Source organism: Podarcis liolepis, assembly GCF_965112155.1.
Source record: "Podarcis liolepis genome assembly, chromosome: 4".
Taxonomy (NCBI): Eukaryota; Metazoa; Chordata; class Lepidosauria; order Squamata; family Lacertidae; genus Podarcis; species Podarcis liolepis.
The window spans coordinates 34,814,701-34,836,357 of NC_139558.1; the positions used below are offsets into that span (position 1 = coordinate 34,814,701).

Genomic DNA, 21,657 nt, shown 5'->3' on the forward strand with positions numbered 1-21,657 from the left:
TTCCCCTATTTCACGCCTGCTATTCACCACTAATGAGAAGACGGGCATGTATAATATTGCATCTTTGATCCTTCCCATAGCTAAGAGTAGAGTACTGGCAACAGCAGGAGGGTTTACATAGCTGGAAAGTGAAGGGGAAGGTCACACCTCCTTCCCTCCCCTATTGGGAGTTCCCACAGCTGCTTTTTTTACAAATGATGCATGAAGGTAATAAATAAATAGTAGTAATAATAATAATAATAATAATAATAATAATAATAATGGTATTAGTATTAAAGTACACTTCTTCCACATCATGTCAAGCTTGGAAGGAAGAAAACACATCCATTGATCAAAATCAGCTTTGCAAAAGGCATTTCATATACTCAATTACAAAGGCAGAAATGATACGGTAAGCTGTGTCCAAGAAACAGTTCAGGGAAGTATTCATTAACACCAGAAATGAAGCAATGGAGTTTCTTTAAAAACAGATATGAATACTGCATTGCCAGGCAAAGTGAAAAAAGGAGATTTTGCTATCATGAGCTCCATCATACCTGCAACAAAAACATTATTTTAATAGCTACAAGTTATTTTTTTAAAAAACTAATTAGGAAGTAATCAGAAGTCACCTACCAGCGTATCACTATTGTATGCTTGTGTGTAAACACGTCCATTTCTAGATAAGATTAAGAAGCGCTTTTCTGCGCAAGCAACTTGCATCACTCCAAGATTGGCAAGTCCTTCGCACTGAATTGGACCACTCACGTTGGCATAATATTTCCATCCTATTAAACCCCACGCAATAACCTCTTGCAAAGAGCCCTGGAAAGCAATTCATAATTTAAGAACTTTTATCAAACATCTGTCTAAACTTAGAATCTCTAGAAATTACAGTGCTTCAACTAATTTTTATATTGGCTCCAGATTTATGGACCCAAAGCTACCTAAAGAAAATGGAGAATGTAAGTAAATATGGTTGTGTTTTTTAAAGGTGGTGAAAGCTTTGGAACAACAGAAAAAGGGTTTAAAGTACTTGCATTGTGTTATTTCAATTTAATTGCTTTAAATGTACTTCACAATAGTATTTTACTCTCTGGAAATTGGTATGCACATTTCAAAACTTGATGTCAGTCGCTGACAAGTTACAAGGGGCCATATTTGATTGCTTTGTCTATCTATTAGGATTTGGAAGGGAAGGAGGCAGAGATTCAACCCATACTTCAGCACCTCTAAGCCTTTGCAATGCCATCCCTCATCCCCTCTAGTCCCTCAACCTTCTCCAGAAAACTATGAGACCCTCCAATGCAGAACGATTAACAGCAGAACAAGAAATTCAAGGAGCTCTCTACGCTGTGTGACAAACTGATTTGGAAACTACAAAAGCAGGTTCTGGTAGCAGAAGCCAGGTGCTCAAAGTAAAAAATGTCACTGGGCTAAAATGAGCCCCTTGCATGAGCATAAAGCGCCTCTTGAGATCCCAATCAGATTTGTTAAGTTCTAATTTACCAGTTAACTTTATCCACAGAAAGCATATGCAAGTTACCTTATGTGATGTTGGAGAACTGCACTGTGGAGGCATACAGGGAGTAGCCAGGCGGTCTAAGTGAGCCATAATCACAACTGCCGTTTGCCTTAAATCAATGGCCAGCTCATTGTCCTGTGGCAATATTAGATACCTTAAGAAGTTTTCATTTGGACTCAATGGGTAGGACAGCATCTAAAGCAAAAAAATGAAAAGTCAGCTAAATAGCTCAGTTGGCTGGAGTGTGGTGCTGATAACGCCAAGGCTGTAGGTTTGATCCCCGTAAAGGAAAGCTACATAAATATGTTCCCTTAACATCAATTAAATATTGTTTCACGTTGCACGGCTCTGGGTGTACAGGCTAAATGAACTCATCATAAAGGTACATACCTGAAGCTCTTCTTCGGTATTGCTGATCTCTTTATTGCAAATGATGCTCTGAAACCTTTGCAGCAAAGGAAGGAGGGGAGCACTGGTTCCCTGCGCTGACCGCTCATTATCCGTTTCCCGTGTACCACTGTCCCAGAGTTGGAGCAATAGCATGACAGCAGACAACATTTGGCTGAGAGGGGGGGAAATGACCAAAGTTGGAAATGCTGTAGAACAAACCTCACATTGCTACCATTTTCACCTTGCTCCTATTTCACGAAGAACTCCCCACTGCTACCAAATTTTAACAATGATGAAACCAAAACTGCAGTGTTGATGTAACTTATGAACAGATTTTGAACTGATGAAATCCTTGCATTACTCACCTTAGTGTGCCTCTCTGGACAGCCAATTCTAGTAGAATAGCAAGTGCTAAGTGCTGGTCTTGCAACGGAATGTTTCCAGATCCTTTTGTCCCTGGAGCTCCATGGATGTCCCTAATTTAAAAGGGAGGAAATTTAAAAGGCAATTATTCCAATATATGAAAGTAAAAAACCAGTTTGTATTCCGTGCTTTGACACCTTTCACAACATAATTAAGCAACTTCGCTGATTTTATTCTTCCCCAGTTTAGAGAAAGGGCCACAGCTCAGGCCCCGGAGCACATGCAACAGGCCCCAGGTTCAATCCTGGCATTCATTAGGTACCAAAAGGAAATACCCTTCTTCAAAACCCAGGACAGCCACTGCCAGTCAGTGTAGGCAATACTGAATCAGATGGATTAAAGGTCTGATTTGGTGTAAGGCAGGGTTTTTTTTCATTCCTCCATTATTAATTTCTTTATATGCAAACTTTAAATGCAGCAAGGCTATTACTCCACACTGACCTGCATTTAGAGAGATATAGATATAGATATAGATATAGATATAGATATAGATATAGATATAGATATAGATATAGATATAGATATAGATATATAGATATATAGATATATAGATATATAGATATATAGATATAGATATATAGATAGAGATATAGATGATATAGATATAGATATTCTCTATGAATAAGCCAAGGGTACGCCATTTAAAAAAGAAAGAAGTATAAGCCAGAGTTCATATTCGCCGTATTGCCGTTTCAAGACATTAAAAAAGTGATGCCCAAACGCTTAACTCTAGTTTCCTTATAGGTCATAGAGATCACAGAATTGTAGAGTTGGAAGGGACCCTGAGGATCATCTAGTCCAACCCCCTGCAGTGCATGCACCAGTCCCATACAGGGATTGAACCTGCAACCTTGGAGTTATCAGCATCATGCTCAAACCAACCGAGCTATCTAGGCTGACAGATGCGCTAACCAACTGAGCTATCTAGGTATTCAAGAAAAGAACACAGGAACTATTGTTCAGTATGAAACCTTGAACGCGGCTTAAAAAAAAAAAGTTCAAGCACTCTTTAGAGAAAGACTTACCCAGTTACAACAGACCTTAGAAATTTGGTTGCTCTTTCCACAACTTCCAGCCATACAGATGATACGGTTCCTTCATCAAAGAGGGATGCTTCTGGCAATGCTCGTAGGGCATCAAGGGATTCTTGTAGCAGTTCACTGCAAAGATCTGCATCCTCACCTAACAACATTAGCCATGTTAGGGTGCTTCATAGTACAGTGCAATTCAGGTTAATGGCAATCCCTCACAACTGATCTAAACATACACAGTGGAAATCCAGACCATAAATTGAATTGCCACATCATTGATATAACCCTGCATCTATAGAATAGAAATAATAGAAGCCTTCTTTCCAGGAAGCTGAGAGAATGAAGATCGCCCACAAACCAGTTCTGCATATGCAAGGCTTGTGCTTGTCAAAGCAGAACTGTAGCTCAATGGTATGCATAAGGTCCCATGTATGGGCAGGACTGGGAGAGAACCCCGTCTGAAACCCTGGAAAGCTGCTGCTAGACAACACTGAGCTAGATGGATCACTGGTCTGACTCAATTTTAACTCCGCTTCCTCTGTTCCCACACTCATTCTGCAACTTGAGAGATGTCACCAAACCCACTGGCAGAGGAAGAGGAGTGCGCCCCGCCCCCAGCAGCGTGATCCCAGTAGGGTGCCATCGCGGCTGCCCCAGGACACGCACCAGCCCTGCCTGCTCTCCACCCCCTGTGCTGGAGCATGAAGCTCCACCAGTGCCCAAACCATGAGTGTGCACAACTTCTCAAGTAGTCATTGTTCGGTGTCTGCTAATGAGAATGAACTTAGACAGACAGACAGACAGACAGACAGACAGACAGAGATAGATAGCCCTGAAAAATACCTAAATGCAACACAACAGTTAGATGGCAATATGTTTACCAGCCTAATAAGATATACAGCATCTTCCAACAATACCTGATCTCCAAGCTCTCCGAAGAAATGCAAAGGCAAATGAAAGGGCAGCTCTGGATCCTACCCGGGCAAGACCTTCTACACCTTTGCCTACAGGTCTCGGACTGTAACCAACAAAAAGATGATTAGAGAATAATTTGTACCTCCTGCTTAAACTAAGCATCTATACAAATGTCCTTCAAAATGTTAAGACCCAGAAATCAATCCTGACTACCCCAAAATATCCAAACAGTGCACTAACATCTTTGGTATACGGCTAGGAAACTGCCGCTCTACCACTCTGCAACCAATTTGGTTTCAACAGCTGCATAACACATTAACATTCTTGTCCATACAAAAATAAAGATTATAAGCAGCTGATATTTCCCCACACTGAGGAACCAAAACTGTAGCGATATAGTAACCAATAAGCGAAGGGGAAAAGGCAGGCAACACTACAAGGGGAAGAGATTTCTTTGAGAAAGACACTACCTTTTCTTGTCCACTGCAGGCAGGGGAATATTGCTGCTCTTCCACTTAACCTTGACATTCTCCTGAAGAACAGTCCTATTTAATGCAATAAAATAGCGCTCTAAGATAGCAAGCCTCTGTTTCAGCTTCAGAGCAGAGAGTGTGGTGGTCGCTGTTTTCTTGGCTAGAGCTTGCTGTTCCTTCACAAGTACATAAAGGCACTCTTTCAGCTCATTCGCATCTAGAAGAATCAGAAGAACTATATTACTCATCTGAAACATTCGGCACGATGCATACAAGTGTTTGATGGCAAGGGAAAGAAATAATACATCCTCCATTTTAGGAACAGCAATTTTTCACATTTGATGTACAATGCAGTACAATATACAGCCAAGATTCTGAAAGGGCACATACTTCATTGTTTTCATTTATATCCTACATTTCTTCCAGCAAGGTATAGGACAGGAAGTTATGGGACATTTTTCATTCAGGCACTGGTCAGATGCAAACCTGCTTAGCTTCCGCATCTGCCTTCATTAAATAGTAACATGCCTGAAATACTACTCACTCCTTATAAAAAAGGATTACACACATCTCAAGAGAAAGTTTCAATAGGACTCCATGAATATTCGGAAATATGTGAGTAGATGTTGCATGACTTACTTGACATGCACTCCCCAATTAATCTTAATCGTAGGTATTGAACACCTGGATGATTCAGGTATAGTAATAACTGCCTTTCATATTAGCTAATTTTTTCCCATCTAGACAAATTAAGAAGTGTATTTTAATAGCTCCTATGGACACCAAACACACTAGAGGTCTGCTCCCCATTAGTGACAAGCAACCCACTCAAGATATAAGGCTATCTGGCAGGCTCAAAGTACCAGAAAAACCACTACACAAGAACAAAAGCAAATTGTTTTGTTTATCATTTTTATGCTTTCCCCAATCTATTACGGCTTGTTGATCTGCAGCGTTCAGGTACTTCAAACCCAGTAAAGGTGGTTTGCGAAACACGTGCCATAGCGCAGTGTTTCCCAACCTTTTTTGGGCAAAGGCACACTTGTTTCATGAAAAAAATCTCGAGGCACACCACCATTACAGCCCCGTGACGTCAGCGCGCAGCGTCACGCCGGGAGGGACATGAATTGCTAGCAAATTACATAATCACCTCCTTGAGGGCTGGCTCATCTTCTCCGAAGGCAGAACCCCATTAATTAACAGCACAGACTCACACCATAGCCAAGACGAGGGGGGAAAACCTCAGTCATGCACAGTCATGCACATGTGGGGGCTAAATGAGGACGAAGACCGGGCAGAGAGCAGGGTTCAAATCACCCCACCTGGCCAGGACAATCCCTGGGTGCTCCCTTGGGCCACTCGCCTGACCCACCTCGCAGGGCTGTTGTTGCGAGGATAACACGGGGAGAACCACGCGCACCCCCGGGAGCTCCTTGGAGGAGAAAGCGGGCGATGAATGCAATGCACGAAATATATGAGAGGCGACCAGGTTTTGCAGGTGAGGGGCCCCCGCCAGCCTCCGCTTCCAACACCCGGCGCAACGACACCGAAGTTTCCCCCCGGGCTCGGCTCGGGGAGCAGCGCTGCTCCCCCCCCGGCTCCCCTTCGCCCTCCCGGCTCTCTCTGCCGCCCACTGGGGACCCCCCTCACCTGCCAAGTCCGGAGCGCCGGTGGAAGTTGCATGCATGCATGCAGGGCGTCGCGTTGCCATTGCATTGCACTGCACTCCATGCAACGCCTGCACGCAAGCATTGCCTTGCACGCCCGCCAAGGGGTCTCCCCGCGGTCCGATGCGTCCCCTCCGGCGCGGATGCAGCATTGCAAAAATTAAAAAACCCCGACGCAGCCCTACCTGGGGGGCAGCCTCCGCCGCTCCGCCTCCGCGGGGATCCCCGGGCTCCATCCTGCCGCCCGATCTCCGCGGGGGCGCAGGCAGGCTGCGCGGGGTCTGCGCGGAAGAGCCCCTGCCCGCCCGGCCGCCGCCGCTGCGCTCATTCCATGGCCGGGAGAAGAGCGCTTCAAACAAAACGCCCGGCCCGCCAGGCCACGCTGGGAAACGTAGTTCGCGCACCGCGCGCGGAACCCAAGGGCGAGGGGACTACGGATCCCGGCAGCCCCCGCGCCGGGGACGGAGGGGGAGAGGCCGGGTGCAGGGATGGAGGGACGGGTGGGCGAGCGAGTGAGTGAGTGGCAGCCGCCAAGCCTTGGCCGAGAGCCAGGAAGGGCCTCCCCGGAGGAGGAGGAGGAGGAGGAGGGGGGAGGCGCAGAGCGGGAGGGAGGGAGGGAACCCCAGGGGTCATCTAGTGACGGCGCCCCAATCGAAAATTTGACTTTAAAAAAAAAATCTTTCAAATTTTTTAATTTTTCCCGCGGCACACCAGGCAACATCTCGCGGCACACTAGTGTGCCACGGAACAGTGGTTGGGAAACACTGCCATAGCGGTTCTTACTGATTTAACTAGAACATTAATCATTTTAGCAAGGCAAGGAATGAGACTGGGCCACTTACAAGCAAGCTGCAGTACATATGTGCCCCCTCTCCCACCTCAGAGTAATTGAGCCAAACATCACTGGCTGGGTAGGCAGAAATATGGGCCTGATTCCCTGCCACAGCCAGCAAGGACTTGCCATCTGCTCTCGAGGTGTCCCATAAGCATCTACTTGCTTTGTATCTTGCAGCACCCATGCTGCGACTTGGCCACCTGTGAGAAAATTTGCTAGTTCTTTTAAAGGGGTTGCTAAAGGACAGCTGTTCACAACTTCCAAGAAGTTGTTTAGTGTGTTCACATTTATATTTTCTCTGCCCTGAATGGGATATATGAGCTACTCTTCGAGAACGAGGGACAAGAGGGCATACAGCCGGCCAGGACGCCAACACATGATGAGTGAGTGCAATTTTACCATCAAGGCTGCTGCCATTTCAAATCTTTGCACTATAGCAAGCTGTAACAGCAAAGTTGGCCCTACTTCAAGTGGTATAATTCGAAACAAAAATAGGTCCAAATGGCATTTATATCAATTCCCAGGTGCTCTTCAACGTAGATACTGAATGACTGATCAATTTCAATTCAGCAATGACACACACAGTAAATCCTTAAGACTAGACCTTTCTCATTTCACTTATGATTTCTGTTTGTGACCATCTCCTCCAGCATTCAAGCACTCTAAAAAAAAACCACACAGAAGGTTTTTTTTATCACCGGCAGACACTAAAAGACACTGCTAAGAGGCCTGCGTATGTGGGGACAATAAGCATTACTTGCATTTTATAAGCTGATGTTAATTATCTTAAGTTCTCTGTTACTTAAAAGGCAACTCTAAAAAGCTGCAGAACAGAGCCCAAGATTGTAGACTACACAAACATATTCATAATTTAAGTTTAAACCTGAAGACGTTACGGAAAAGAAACCAGAGGGGACTCGTCATTTATATAGGAAGGCCAGCTCTCCCACCACCACCCCGGTTCTTAAGAAATAAATTAAAGAGAGACAGGAGCTTCTGTTTCATTTAGTTTGACCCCAGAAGCACTTGCTATCGGGAAAACATTAAGCATCATTTTAGTTAATCCTGACCAACTGATCCATATTTTGGAAAAACTCCACACCTCAAAATATTAGTCTAGAACAGTTACATGATTCATCTGAAGCTAAAAATGGCTCATCGAACAATTAAAACTGCTTCTCTTGTAACTTTAAATATAGATCTTCAGATTACACAAATTATGTTTCCAGGGGGAATTTCCAGTCATGCTGATTGAGTTCTCTACCCAAATTTGTCAAGTGACTAAAGGATTTTTATCTCATTGTTCAACACCCAAGACTTACGAAATGCTGCTCATATTTCCTATCTTGTGAAATGAAGCAAATTATTCAATGTCAATTTATGAAAGGAACCCCTTGCAACAGGATTTTTCTGCTCAAGTCACTTTCAATTTGTCCTTTCCACTGCTGTGTTTAGGTATAGGCTGTCTTTTTAGAACCGTGGCCCCAAAAACGAAACCAGAATTGTATACTCAGAATTATTAGCAGTCATACTGACTGCAATGTGCTGTAAACCAGATTCCTGGATTCCAAGACACATGACTGAGCCTAATGGAAAGTACAAGATAAGGTGTGAGGCATCCACACTGAAACCAGATCAGGAAGAACATGAGATTTTCCTTGAATTTAGCATAGTGAACATTAAAACTGATGCAAGTCCTTTGTAAGGGACATTTCAAAACATCCAGTGAAATTTAACTGTATGACTGCATGAAAGAACAGAGCCAGTTTATTTGTTGCTGTAGCCATAGCATCAGCAGACTTTATTTTGTAAACAGAATCCCAAGGGAACAGAGTGCAGCACATGGCCTTCTGCATGTCAGTGTTTCGTAACAGTTGATTCCTGTCCGGTATCAGCAGCAGGCCTGGGTTGCTCCAAATCTACTGCGAGCAGCCCAGCTGTATCAGCATTGACTCGCCTTGCCCCGTCAAAACAAATTAAAAAACCTAACCATTTGCAGTATGTATTGAAAACATAGCTGCAAACGCCAGTCTCTACTCTCATGATTTTAGGAGCTATTTACAAGAGGTTGCATCCTACTAAGTCATATTCAGAGTAGACCAATTGAAATCAATAGATTAATGAAATCCCATTCATTTCCAAAGGTCTACTCAAAGTATGACAAATCAGGTAGACCCTACCCAAAGTATTACCACCCATTTTCCAGGTCACTAAAGACCATCAAAGAGAAGCATGTTTCTTAGCTAAAGCAGGCATATCACTCCAGCATGGAGAACTATCACTGCATTAAAACCCAGGGAAAAGTCTTAGACTTGTGTTGGTCAACCTTGGGTCCACAGAAGTTGCTCAGTTTTGCAACTCCCATCATGCCCAGCCAACTTAGACAATAGTCAGGCATGATGGGAGTTGTGATCCAACACCTGGGTACTCAAGATTGAAGAACACTGCCTAGACTATAACCTGTCTGAGAATTCAAATGCAGGTCAATTCAATGTAGCGGGCATCACCTGGCATACTATAGACACCAAGTGTTACATACTATTGTTACTCAAGAGCTCGATTCAGCTGGCACTCTGCACATGCCTTTCACTTCAGTCAACTGGGGACTCTGCAATGAGGACAGACACTTTGCAACCAAGCTAGCAACCTTTGGTTGCCCTCACTGAAAAGAATTTACTTGGACTCATGAGATTGAAAGGTGCCTCCCCCCAAATCCCATCTGGAGGGTCGGGGCAACCTCCAGAACAGTATACAAGGGGAGTAAAGCAGAGATCACTAAAAATTGGGCATGCAGATATGCTTCCACTGACAGAACAATCTCCTTATGATGCTATGATGAATTCCATCCAATATTTTCAAAGCAGAGCTGCATAAACATCACAAGTGAAGCAGCCTCTACATTTGTTTTAGGAAGTGAAGAAAATGGACTGGTCCGCACCACTGCAACCTAATAATTGCCGACTCAAAGTTCCTGTGTGGTACACGTAGGATGCCAAGCTCAAACATTTCAGCCCTTCAAAAGTGAACAGCAAAAGAAAAGCAATTCAATTTGTTTTCAGTTAGTTACAAAAAAAAAATCCAACAACCTAGCAAACAACCAAAGATGTGAGAAGAAAAATTACTAAGTATGTCATTTTTGATACGTTAGAAGAGGTTCTACACAACCACTGGCAGAAAAGCTGATGTATAAACTGAAGCAGGTTAAGGGTCAAACCAAACTGGATAAATTTATGCCCGTCTGGTACAATTTCATCACCTATGTTAGCAAGAGACAACAACAGAGAGCCACCCACACAGTATGACTCCATCTGGAACTCTTAATTCATGCTTATGCATACAAGAGATAGACAACAACCTCCAATTATTTGAATACTGTTTTATACTTATTTTTGTCAGGTTATTGAGATTATGTAAAAAAAAATTTTTTTTAAGGTAAAGGTACCCCTGACCTTTAGGTCTAGTTGTAGACGACTCTGGGGTTGCAGCGCTCATCTTGCTCTATAGGCCGAGGGAGCCGGCGTTTGTCCGCAGACAGCTTCTGGGTCATGTGGCCAACATGACGAAGCTGCTTCTGGCTAAGCAGAGCAGCACACAGAAACACCGTTTACCTTCCCACTGGAGCGATACCTATTTATCTACTTGCACTTTGACGTGCTTTCGAACTGCTAGGTGGGCAGGAGCTGGGACCGAGCAACGGGAGCTCACCCCATCGCGGGGATTCAAACCACCAACCTTCCAATCGGCAAGCCTTAGGCTCTGTGGTTTAGACCACAGCACCACCCATGTCCCAGATTTGTTCTTAGTGACCATGTATTTATATATAAGCTGTTTTTAACTGGGATCCCAATTCTAAAAACATTTACTTGACCCCACTGGTTGTAGCAGAAATTGTAGCCCCAATCTATTGAACACAGGCTACAACCTAGGGACCTTCCAGAAAAATTGCTTCAAGGTAGCCTTAAAATATTTCAATTACAGCTGGTATGCTAATTGCTTACATTGCCTTCATAGGACTACTTCGTCAAAATGGGGCACTTACAGTGATTTCCTGACACTATTTGTTTTGTTTAGCAACAGGAAGACACCAAAATACTATGTAGCCAAAAGAAAGCCCACTTCTATCCTGTCAAATCGAAGACTTCATGAGCTGCTGTGTTGCAACACTAGCAACAAAACCTGCATTTTTTTAATTAACAAAACCAATTCTGACTATGTAGCCATGTACTGAGAATTTTATCTCCACTGTACTGTCCATTAAATCCTGCAGAGAAGTAAAACACTGAGCCCAAACCCATTTTTGTCATTTCACCAGGTAGCAAGGGCTTTTCCCAAAACTGTCATTGTTCAACTACTATTAAGGGCTACTTGGAGACCACAAAACTGAGCATGAAATAATATCTGCTGCTAGTACTACTCCTTCAAAGTCAATGATCACCTTTCCTTGCTAACTTGTACACGAAGCCGTTTTACAGGAAGTATGTTATCAAGCAGTCTCTTTCATAAAAGATGTACATGAAGTTGATGTCCTTAGGAATCAGTAAAACCAAAGTGCTTTTTAACAGAGAAGTAAACTAGTTTAACATGTAGCAAAATAAATAATTTAGGAACAGGGTCTTCATAGGTAGTCTAGGGTGGTAGTTTTAAGCATGACTGGAGACTTTGCAGTTGCAATAGGTCTTGGTTCAGGCCATATCTCAAGAGTTCAAGATGATGCTCACATCAGGGTCTTAAGGCATACCAGCTCCTTGATTACCTGTTCACCCATCAGACAGAATCCTAAAACATCTCACCCTGGCAACAAGACCACATACTTCAATGCTTCCAGAAATCTCGGCCAAGTCATAACTGACACACCCCAGAGCAGAGCAACCAAATTTCTGTCTACTTAAATAAAGAAGAAGCTTTAATTTTATTCAAACAACTGTCAGGGCCAAGGACTGTCTGTATCCCTTCTGCTACCTCTTATCACTCCAGACTGCCATCATCAATTGGCAGGCAGTTGTCAATTTTCTGTTTTGTATTGATTTATTAATCTCTTTGCACAACACCAACAGTATTAGCTGCCTTCTGCATATTAATTGAAAGGAAACAAATTGCTACACAAGCATTTAAATGAAGATGTATAGACGTTTGTAAATTAAAGGATTTTTTTTAATGGTCCAGTAAAAACTTATCAGCAAAATCCGAAGACTTTATTAAGAAACAATATATTTGTGAAATATATATTGGGCACCATTTCACACAGTAATACAACAGTAAATGCCATGTTGAAAGAAAACCAGAAAGACCTTACCTGGCTGCTTGCCCCAAACCCAACTTTCAACAATTGATTTGGCTCTATATGAAGGTAATGGTGCATCTTCTTCGTCTTTCCTCTCTTTGTCATTCTGATCTTCTTTCTTTGATCCAGTCTGACCTTCAATGCTTTCATCTATAGAACAAAAAAAAAAGAACATAAATGCAACTGAGTAAATCATTTTTGTAAAGCCATTCCTTTTGCATCAGAATTCTGAGCCCCAGTATTGAAAAAGGTCATCTTATGCTCTCAGATTCACTCTAATATTATAGTTATATGAAGAAGAAAGGAAAACACTGCCACAGATGTTATAGCTCTTGTTTTACTGGGTCACATTGTGATCTCTTCTACATAGAAACCAGAGGCTTCATTGGCCTAGTTTGCACGTCACACTAAACCATAGTTTAAAACAAACTATGGTTTAATGAGAAAGACTTGTTTCTCTCCTGTTCTTGCTGCTACCATGTCACAAACCATGTTGCTCCAACCCAGACTCATGGTTAGCGGCACCAAAAAAACTGCAATTAATTAATTTGTTGTTGTTGTTGTTGTTGTTGTTGTTGTTGTTGTTGTTGTATTTATACCCCAACCATCTGGCTAGATTTCCACGGCCACTCTGGGCAGCTTACAGCATATATATAAAAAATTATAGCTCATCAGACATTAAAAATTTCCTGATACAGTAAGCAAAGAACAAACCTTGGTTACTGATTGTGGGTTTTTGGGGATAAGAAACCACAAAACCCAGTTGGTTTTGAAACCGAGGGTGCCATCAAAAGTAGTTTGCAATATGGCATTGGGGGGGGGAGGATCTGCTCCTTCACCCACACACAAAGGCAGAAGATTACACTGGACTACTTGCAAATCATTTTGATCTTGAGTAATATAAATAACTGCAGATAGGCATAAAATCAGAATGCAACGAGAATGACATTACCATATCGTGTATGGCTGCAAACATCTATGACACTAGGAAAGAAAATTCTTTTACTTCAGTTCCCAGAAAAAAATTACCACAATCAGAAATACTGAAGATGTTTGTAGGAATTATAATGTTTAGAAATGATAAACCAAGATAATAAGTAGGAATGCACTTCTTACTGGCAAAGGAGGTGTTTTTTAATTTAACCTCTACCTAAAGGGCAAAATAGCAGTTCTACTCTATTGCCAAAATGTTAATAGCATCATTCCCAGAAAGGATTTATTTCTGATCAAAAACTTGGTATGCCCCCTCCCCACATGAGTTAATATGCTCATAAATCAGTTATACCATTTGTCATTAGAGTCACAATAGTGCAAGCATTTAAGGGATTAGTAACTGAAGGACAAGTCTTCAGGACATACAACTTAGCCTGCCAAGTTCAGATTCTGAAAAATTCAGTAGGCTTGCTTGCCAATGATGTTGGTATGGATCTGAGAAATGAAGCAGTACTGTGGGCATGCTTCAGTAAAGTTTCTCTCACACAAGTCTAACTTAAATGAGCATACTTTCTATTTTATGCAGCAGCATCTTACCCACTAGCTGATAAAGCTCTGACACCGACTGTGTAACTTGATGCAAGTTTACTCATTTATTTCAGTGGGGCTTAATCCCACATAAGTGAGCACAGGATTGCAGTCTTAATCTTATACTGTTGTCAGAAAGGGGATTTCAAGTCTTTCTCAGCACCCAATAGATAGATAGATAGATAGATAGATAGATGATAGGTAGATGATTGACACTGTTGTCATTTGTTATAAATGTCAAGATCTTCAAACTAAAAAGTTATGGTTGGCATGCATACCAAAAGTAAGAGACAGATTACAAAGCCACCATACAAAGAGTGCAACATAGGAAGCAGGAAGGCATAGCCCCCAAACCCTTTGAATTTATTACAAATAAACCCTCAATAAAAATTTAGGCACATTTGTCTTTACTGAACTATACAGATGAAACTCACCTTTCCGTGGAGAAGCTTCACCATTTTGGGAGGGTTCTGTTCCAGTGTATACGATTTCCCCATCTTTGACCATTTCATTCCAAAGGCCACAGAGTCCATCTCGGGTGAAAGCAAGCTTTTAGAGGAAAAGGGGGTGGGGAATGTGATATCATAAACATGTTTTTTTGTACCCTTTCCACCAAATAGTGTTCAAGGTGACAAACAATGATACAAACAATACCATAAAAGAGCAAGAGAATAAAAAAGGCACATAAAATCATCAATAAAAGCAACTGTTTTAAACTTTGTCTGCCTACAATTCAAAAGGCTGGGAAGACACTTATCTATAGAAATTTAAAGATTCAAGTCTAGTCAGTGTAGTTCCACCTCCCCTTTTGAACCAGGAATAGCACCAGGAATTCAAGCATGCTAATGATTTGGATGAGTACATCCAACCTAGATCATCTACTGGCAAGGCTGCAACACAAATGCCTATGAGGGCCACCACATGTAGCAATTTTGTTGCACAGATTTTATCTGTGTGCAAGCAATTTCCTGCGTTATGCAAACAGATAGTACAAAACTCCAATGAATGACTTCCAGCGACTGATTTCCAGAGCAGGTACAGTAGCAAAACGGACCCATGCACACTCATCAGATCACATAGTATGGACAGCATAAACAAGAGATACACAGAATGCTCTACACCAGCAGTTCCCAACTGGGGGTCTATGTAACCCACCCAGGGGATTCATGGCACACCCCCCTCAACTGTCTGGGATATCCCATTTTGGGGGTCCGTGCTCTCACTCAAGAGCACAGTGCCCCAAAACATGAGAAATTGCAGCTAGATGCACATCTCATGTGAGACCACGGCACCCAAAAACGCACATTCCAGTTTTGTACTGGAACATATTAGAGGGCATGGTGGAACCATCCACATAACAAAAACTACCAAAGAGATACCAACATTTTCAAATTTTCATGACTCGGCTTTGAAAAACAGGGTTCCGCAGTACTTAGCCAATTGGGAACAACTGCCCTACACACAAGAAAATTACATGTCAGAAATATGTACAGGATATAGCCATTTTCACTGTAACAAATAAATCCACAAAAATTATCAGCCCAATTTCTCACTTGTTTGCAACACACTGCTAGCCTGAAGGAGAAACAAATCTCTTCCTATTTACAAAAGCTGCTTTACCTGGTCACCTTGCTCATGGAGGGAATCTAGAAGTCAAGCTGATATTTACATGCCTCTCAATACTCAAAGAACATTAAAGCTTTCTACAATGAGAATAAGCTCATTAGGCACCACTGTTCTAACATTTTTAGAGCCTGTGATACAAGACGGGTACAAAGTTTAGAATCTTGAATTGTTACATTTGGAAAACAAGGCTATAGTAAAATAAGTTAAATTTAGAACTGAGCTGTCAATCTACACCACAGGAGTCATCAGTGTTCCACTAACCTCAGCGACATGAAGAATTTAAAAATAAATGCATTATGGCAGATGTAGCAGCAGCTAAGCTTACTTTTACAAGCAGCAAATGAGGTGATAAACCTGTGTCTCAACTGTACCACTGGTGTGCAATGAAGGCTCCCATAACTGAAAGTCTTCCCGCCCCCTCAAAAAATGTACAAAGTGAATGGGGACAATATCCATAATAGGGAGAACCAAAATTCATACAAGCCATTCTCACACACAATCATGCCCCCCCCACTCACTCACTCTTTCTCACAAACACGCACACACACAGAAGCAATACACAAATGAATTGACTCATTTTCTCTTCCTTGAGAAATGTGAGTCCTTCATTTTCTCTCTGAGCTGAGAAAGGGGATTGTTTCAGAGCCAGATTGCAAACCTCTTAGGTTGCAACAAAGGTCAATTGAAAAATGGTCCCCCTCTGACTAAATCAAGCCATCAATTGCATGCTGAGGCCTCATGCTTCATTGACTTGCAAGCGTCTTTAAATGATCAAAAAATTTTAAAAATTCAAAAAAACAACAACACAGACACAAGAAGTAAACCTACATTAGATCAGGGACTCCTGTCTTTGAAGGTAACATCTGGGTTTTATTTCAACCCCCTTGGGTAACAAACAAACACACATATGCCACAGATACATTGCAACAGTTTGTTGTGAGGCCCTGCATGCTCACCCCTATTACTTAACCACGTTACAGTAGCTTCAGCTTTATTTTTTGAGGGTTTTATACTTCCTAGTGCATCTGAGAAATAATAAATGTTGTTTCTTCTGCAGGAAACAGTGCAAGTGATCAAACAGAAAAGCACAATATTTTAGATTAGTGTTTACAGTCCATTCAAATGTAACATATTTGCCTATGGTTCTTCCCATATTAGCCTTCCAAATCAACTTGAAATCAATTTTCTACATCATTTGTGAGCTTCTATCCACTGACTTGGTTGTCCAAAATTCATCCCTGCCGGATAATTACTGTAGCTGGGCAATAAAGCTCTCTCCTGCTTAATGTAATAAACATATTGGCATCTCTATTCTTATTCAGGGACACATGGCCAAGCCTACCTTAAGTTATGATGCAACTATCAGTCCTTTATCATCTTCAGCAGGTTGGTAATTAACCAACTTGCCTGGTCATCCACGATGGATGAAAATTGTCTGACCACATTGAAGCAAGTTACAGGGGATTAAGGCATATGTACCTCATTCTCCCTTCTAACCTCAAATGCTACGGGATCTTTAAGGCTAAGCAGCAAAATAAAAGTCTAACCCATTCGTGGCTGTGAATGGGGCTGTGCATGCAATTCTGAGGCCGCAAAACCGATGAGGAAGTCCTATAGGATTGTGGCCTACAGTCCCAGACTGCACGGTAATGCATTAATTAACTCAATGATTTTTGCATCTCCATTTGTCTACTTAAAAACAATCTGGGTTTTATTTAAGAGACCCAAATGCTTGCAGTTTAAAACCTACCATGAAAGTAGCCCTCACCATATGGTAAGCTTGACTACTGTATATATCAGCAGTAGGCTCTCTTACTTGAGGAACAAAGTACACTTTCTTATTACAGGTCAAACTTGTTATTGATGGCATCCATCTGTCTCGATAAATGGAGTGCGCCTCCAGGGGTGGAGTCAAAGTGCTGCATTAGCTGCACTAAAGTGACCTCCTCAGGGAACGACCCTGGCCAGAATGTATGAAGGTCCTGAGCTGCCCAGACAACAAGACCTCCCCCTCTCAGCCTCCAAAGGAAAGCAGAGCAAGTGACCTTCTCCCAAAGATATCCCAGAGGAGGTTTAGGATCAGAGTTTTCATTCTCCTAGATGGGCTACCTTCCCAAGTTGACAAGCCTCATTTGCCCGTCACTTCCCTCTACAGCATGTGCAGAAACCGCCTTCTGATTGTTGGAACCACCACTGATCTCGTCCACTCAATATGCCAGAGCCTTTCTTCACATACAGTCCCTAACTCACTGAGGGTTTGGGACCCATTAGCTACCCTGGTTTAGCCAGTCTGTTGAAGCTATTCCCAGGGTGTGGCTGCTGTCACATGCTGACAGCTTCTAGGAGGTACAGGGGAGAGCAGAGTGCAGGGAGGGGACCAAAGGTGGACAAACTACCCCAGAAGAAGCACAACATGTCCCCCACTAGGGGTATTACTCCTCGCCTAACACCCCACAGTTCCAACACAGTATTATCTACTTCACTGGAATTGTTTATCCAGGATCTCTTTCGCCACCTGCTTTTTAGTCCTTCTTTCTACCTGGAGATACCAGAGACTGAACTTGGGATCTTCTGTACACAAAAGATATAGTTTGTCATTTACCTACAGTCTCTCACCTGACCTTTAATCTTCTTATCATCAAACCTGAAATCTAATAACAAATCTGAGTGAACTTCCCACATCTCATTAATTTCAAGCTCACACTAATATTTTCCTTCATAAACAAAAGAGAGAAGGAGGACCCATTATAAAACATTCTATCACTGAAAAAGGATTTGATTCATCCCACAAGCCCAGCAAAGTGAAACCCTTCTCATTTTAGCTACCATAAAGTCATCAGGATGCTACAAAACAGAAAAATAAGAGGAAATCAATGGACTCTCTTTCATTCTCAAGCAGGTCACACTAAACTTGATTTAAGATTCAAAACCTACGGTTTGCATTCAGGACAGACATCACATTCAGACACCATTCAGGTTACAGTACACCTTGCATCCTTTATTAGAAGGAAAATTTCCTCCTATCCTGTCCAAGATACATGGAAGCACTAAGTAGAAAGGACTATGGCAATTTATCCATGATGACTAAACGACTAAACAACAACAAAAGTGAGGTCAATTGCTGTAGAAACTGACCCAGCCTGTACTCAGAAAGTTAAAAATGCATAGAATAGAGGAGCACAATGCAACTTTTAAGTTCTGCTCAACTCACCAGCACAACAAATTTTAAAAGCACTTGCCCAATTCCCAGTCTCACTCTTCTAATTTTATGCAATGGGGGTGAGGAAAGAACTAAAAGGGTTGTATCCAATAATGCATTAACAGAGTTCCATTTGTGCAACAGAACTTCCCCTTCCTCTCCTCACGTGCCCCCGAAATCTGCCTCAGAATCTCCCCAAACCCCCTGGAGCAGATTTTGGGCGTGCACAGGAGGCAGCAGAGTAGGGGAAACCCCACTGTACAAGTGGAAGTCTGCTGTGTGAGTGCAAAAGCAGCATTGGATACAACCCAATGACTGTTACATGGAATATAATGAAACAATACAAATGAAAAATAAAAACAGATATCAAGCAAAACTTTTCCTATTGTGTAAATCCATAGCATTCCAGCCATCTCAGTTTTCGTCAAATTTTTAAGAAAACCAAATATCAACTAACACAGCAAGATGGGGTCTCTAGTGGGGCAATATTCCAGGTTTCTTAACCCACCCAAATTCACAGCCCATCCAAGACTACTCAGTTCTAATGAGGATCACTCAAAAGACTCATGTTTAGACAGTTGAAGTCTCTTACCACCAACTATAACAATTCATCGGATTTCCATAGTCTAGAGTAGCATATTCTATATATAAATCAAGTGAGCGAGACACCAAAACTATTTATAGTAATCTTATGATGCACACCTTAAGATACCGTCTAATTTAGAAAGAATTAGCCATTTGAAACATTCAGCAGAAAACATAAAATGTAATTCAATCCAGCTGTAAACAAAATTCTACATCTCCAATATCACAAAAATATATTTCACCTCTATTGTGCAATTGTCAGGTCAGTATGAAATTAACAAGCGAATTATACACAATCTCCTGGCTCTGTTTTTTTGATTAGCAGAATAGATTGCATTGTATCAAGTTACACAGACACACATCATATTATTATATACACTAAAGAGGAGTTCCTACCTGTAAGTCTGTCTTCAGCCATTTGGAATCAAACCGGGTCTGAGCAGCCAAACAAAAAGATTCAGAAGACATCTTCCCTTTTCAAATCAGTCTTTTCAGCTGGCTGGACAACCTGTCACAAAATGTTTGTGTGTGTGTGTTACTAAAAGCAATGAAAGTACGGTATCTGCACACACGCAACCATATGGTTTCCATCTTCCTTTAACAACCATTATTCACAGAAAGAGAAGACTCACTACAACAGGCTGGCGCTATGAAATACAAAGCATTTATAGGCAGGGAATCAAGAGCATTAGTACTCTGTTTACAAGAGTGCTGTTTACCCCATACAAGCCTCCTCCCAGACCAGAAGTCGAAAACATCCTCCGCTATTGCACCATGCTACACTATGAGAGACCTGTGCTGCTGCTATCTTTCAGACTTGTGACTGGTGCATGAAATAAATAATTGATCTACGATTATACAAGCCAACCAACCCAAACCATTCATCCCTCCACACCCTGAAAAAAGCACGTTGAAGGAGTAGTAAAGGGAGATAGCAGTTTAACATGGAAAGATGAAGAAAAAACTCTCCATGTCTCACCCCTACACCCAATTATTTTCCCAACTACACCAACGAACTTCCATGACAAGCAGGACCTACTGTCACCATAAACACACATTTTGCTGTCTGTCTCCAGTTGCCTCTCCGCTAGCCGGGAACTAACCAAAAATGTGTGGTTTCGGGGGGGGGGGGTGATCTAAAACCAAGCAAGGCTACAATTTAACAGTTTTCTGCTTGCCTGCTCTGAGGCCATCTCTGAAAACAAAAGAATAAAACCAACACCGGCGGGCTGGAGGAGGAGGAGGCGGCGGTTTGTGGATCAATATGCACTAAAGCCCCTCTCTCTTCTCTAAGAGGAAGCCATGAACATATACATATATATTTATATTTCCCCATACGTATACACTCTCACACACCCGTTTGCACCCTTAAACCTTCTCCCCGTCCAAAAGCAGGCGCAAAATCCCTCCTTGCATCCATTCCCCGCAAGCCCACCCACCATAAAAAGGAGCCCACCATGCGACCCTGCCCAAGCTCCATGTTCAAGCGTCCGTCGTGTCCCGTCCCCCTACCACGCGTTGCTTATGCCAGATATTTCATGTTGCGCCTGTCAGGAGAGACACAAGGGGTGCGTGGAGGAACTGGGATCTCTGCTTGCATGCATGCGCAGGTTACCTCTAAATACACCGAAGCCACACATGCACGTACCTAAATCATGCACAGACCCCGCAGCCGCCGCCTCCTCCATCCCAAGGACGCCCCCAGCCTCCGAACAGGGAGGTGAACTGACCGCCCTCCCAACCTCTATCGATGCACGCAGAGGCCCAGCTCGCCCCTCCCTCTCTTGCTGCTGCTTTTCGGGCTCCAGGGAGACGGCGGGGGGTGTCTACGGGGGCCTCCGGGCGGCGCTGCCGCCGCCCCCGGAACCCGCAACCCCCACACTCACCTGCCCAGCAGCCTCGCCTGCTCCGCGCGGGAGTTGGCGGCGGCTCCAGCTGTCCTGTCAGGCCCCCGCGCAGCTCCAACTAATACCCCCCTCTCCCTCCTCCTTGTCCGCTCTCCCCCTCCCCACATCCCTAGCCAAACCGGATGGAGGCTAGCGGGGCGGGCTAAAAGGGAAACACCGCTTAGTCCCCCTTCTGCCCAATCAGGTCGCAGCTGTCGGGCAAGCTCCAGCCAATCCGCTCCCAGGGATACCTCGCCTTTCCTCTCGGGAGCAGAGCGGGTGGGGGGAAGCCATAGAGAGGAAATGGCGAGAAGGGCTCCG

At 42.9% G+C, this 21,657-nt stretch overlaps 1 protein-coding gene across 10 annotated transcripts in view; it reads right to left on the reverse strand.

Annotated features, from left to right (window-relative positions):
- The window catches only part of HERC2 (HECT and RLD domain containing E3 ubiquitin protein ligase 2), a 102,868-nt gene extending 81,266 nt beyond the window's left edge, over nt 1-21,602 (reverse strand). For 5 of the 10 annotated variants that reach the window (XM_083500681.1, XM_083500678.1, XM_083500676.1 and 2 more), the window contains exons 1-11: nt 21,337-21,602; nt 19,847-19,958; nt 14,475-14,589; nt 12,532-12,669; nt 4,734-4,953; nt 4,266-4,366; nt 3,343-3,499; nt 2,260-2,370; nt 1,895-2,066; nt 1,526-1,699; nt 616-804 (exon numbers count right to left, since the gene is read on the reverse strand). In XM_083500681.1, coding sequence (XP_083356807.1) covers nt 616-804; nt 1,526-1,699; nt 1,895-2,066; nt 2,260-2,370; nt 3,343-3,499; nt 4,266-4,366; nt 4,734-4,953; nt 12,532-12,669; nt 14,475-14,589; nt 19,847-19,918 — 1,449 coding nt within the window. In that variant the 5' untranslated portion in view covers nt 19,919-19,958; nt 21,337-21,602. The other 5 variants (XM_083500682.1, XM_083500677.1, XM_083500675.1 and 2 more) reach the window with 4 other exon arrangements.
- Between the last annotated feature and the right edge of the window lie 55 nt (nt 21,603-21,657).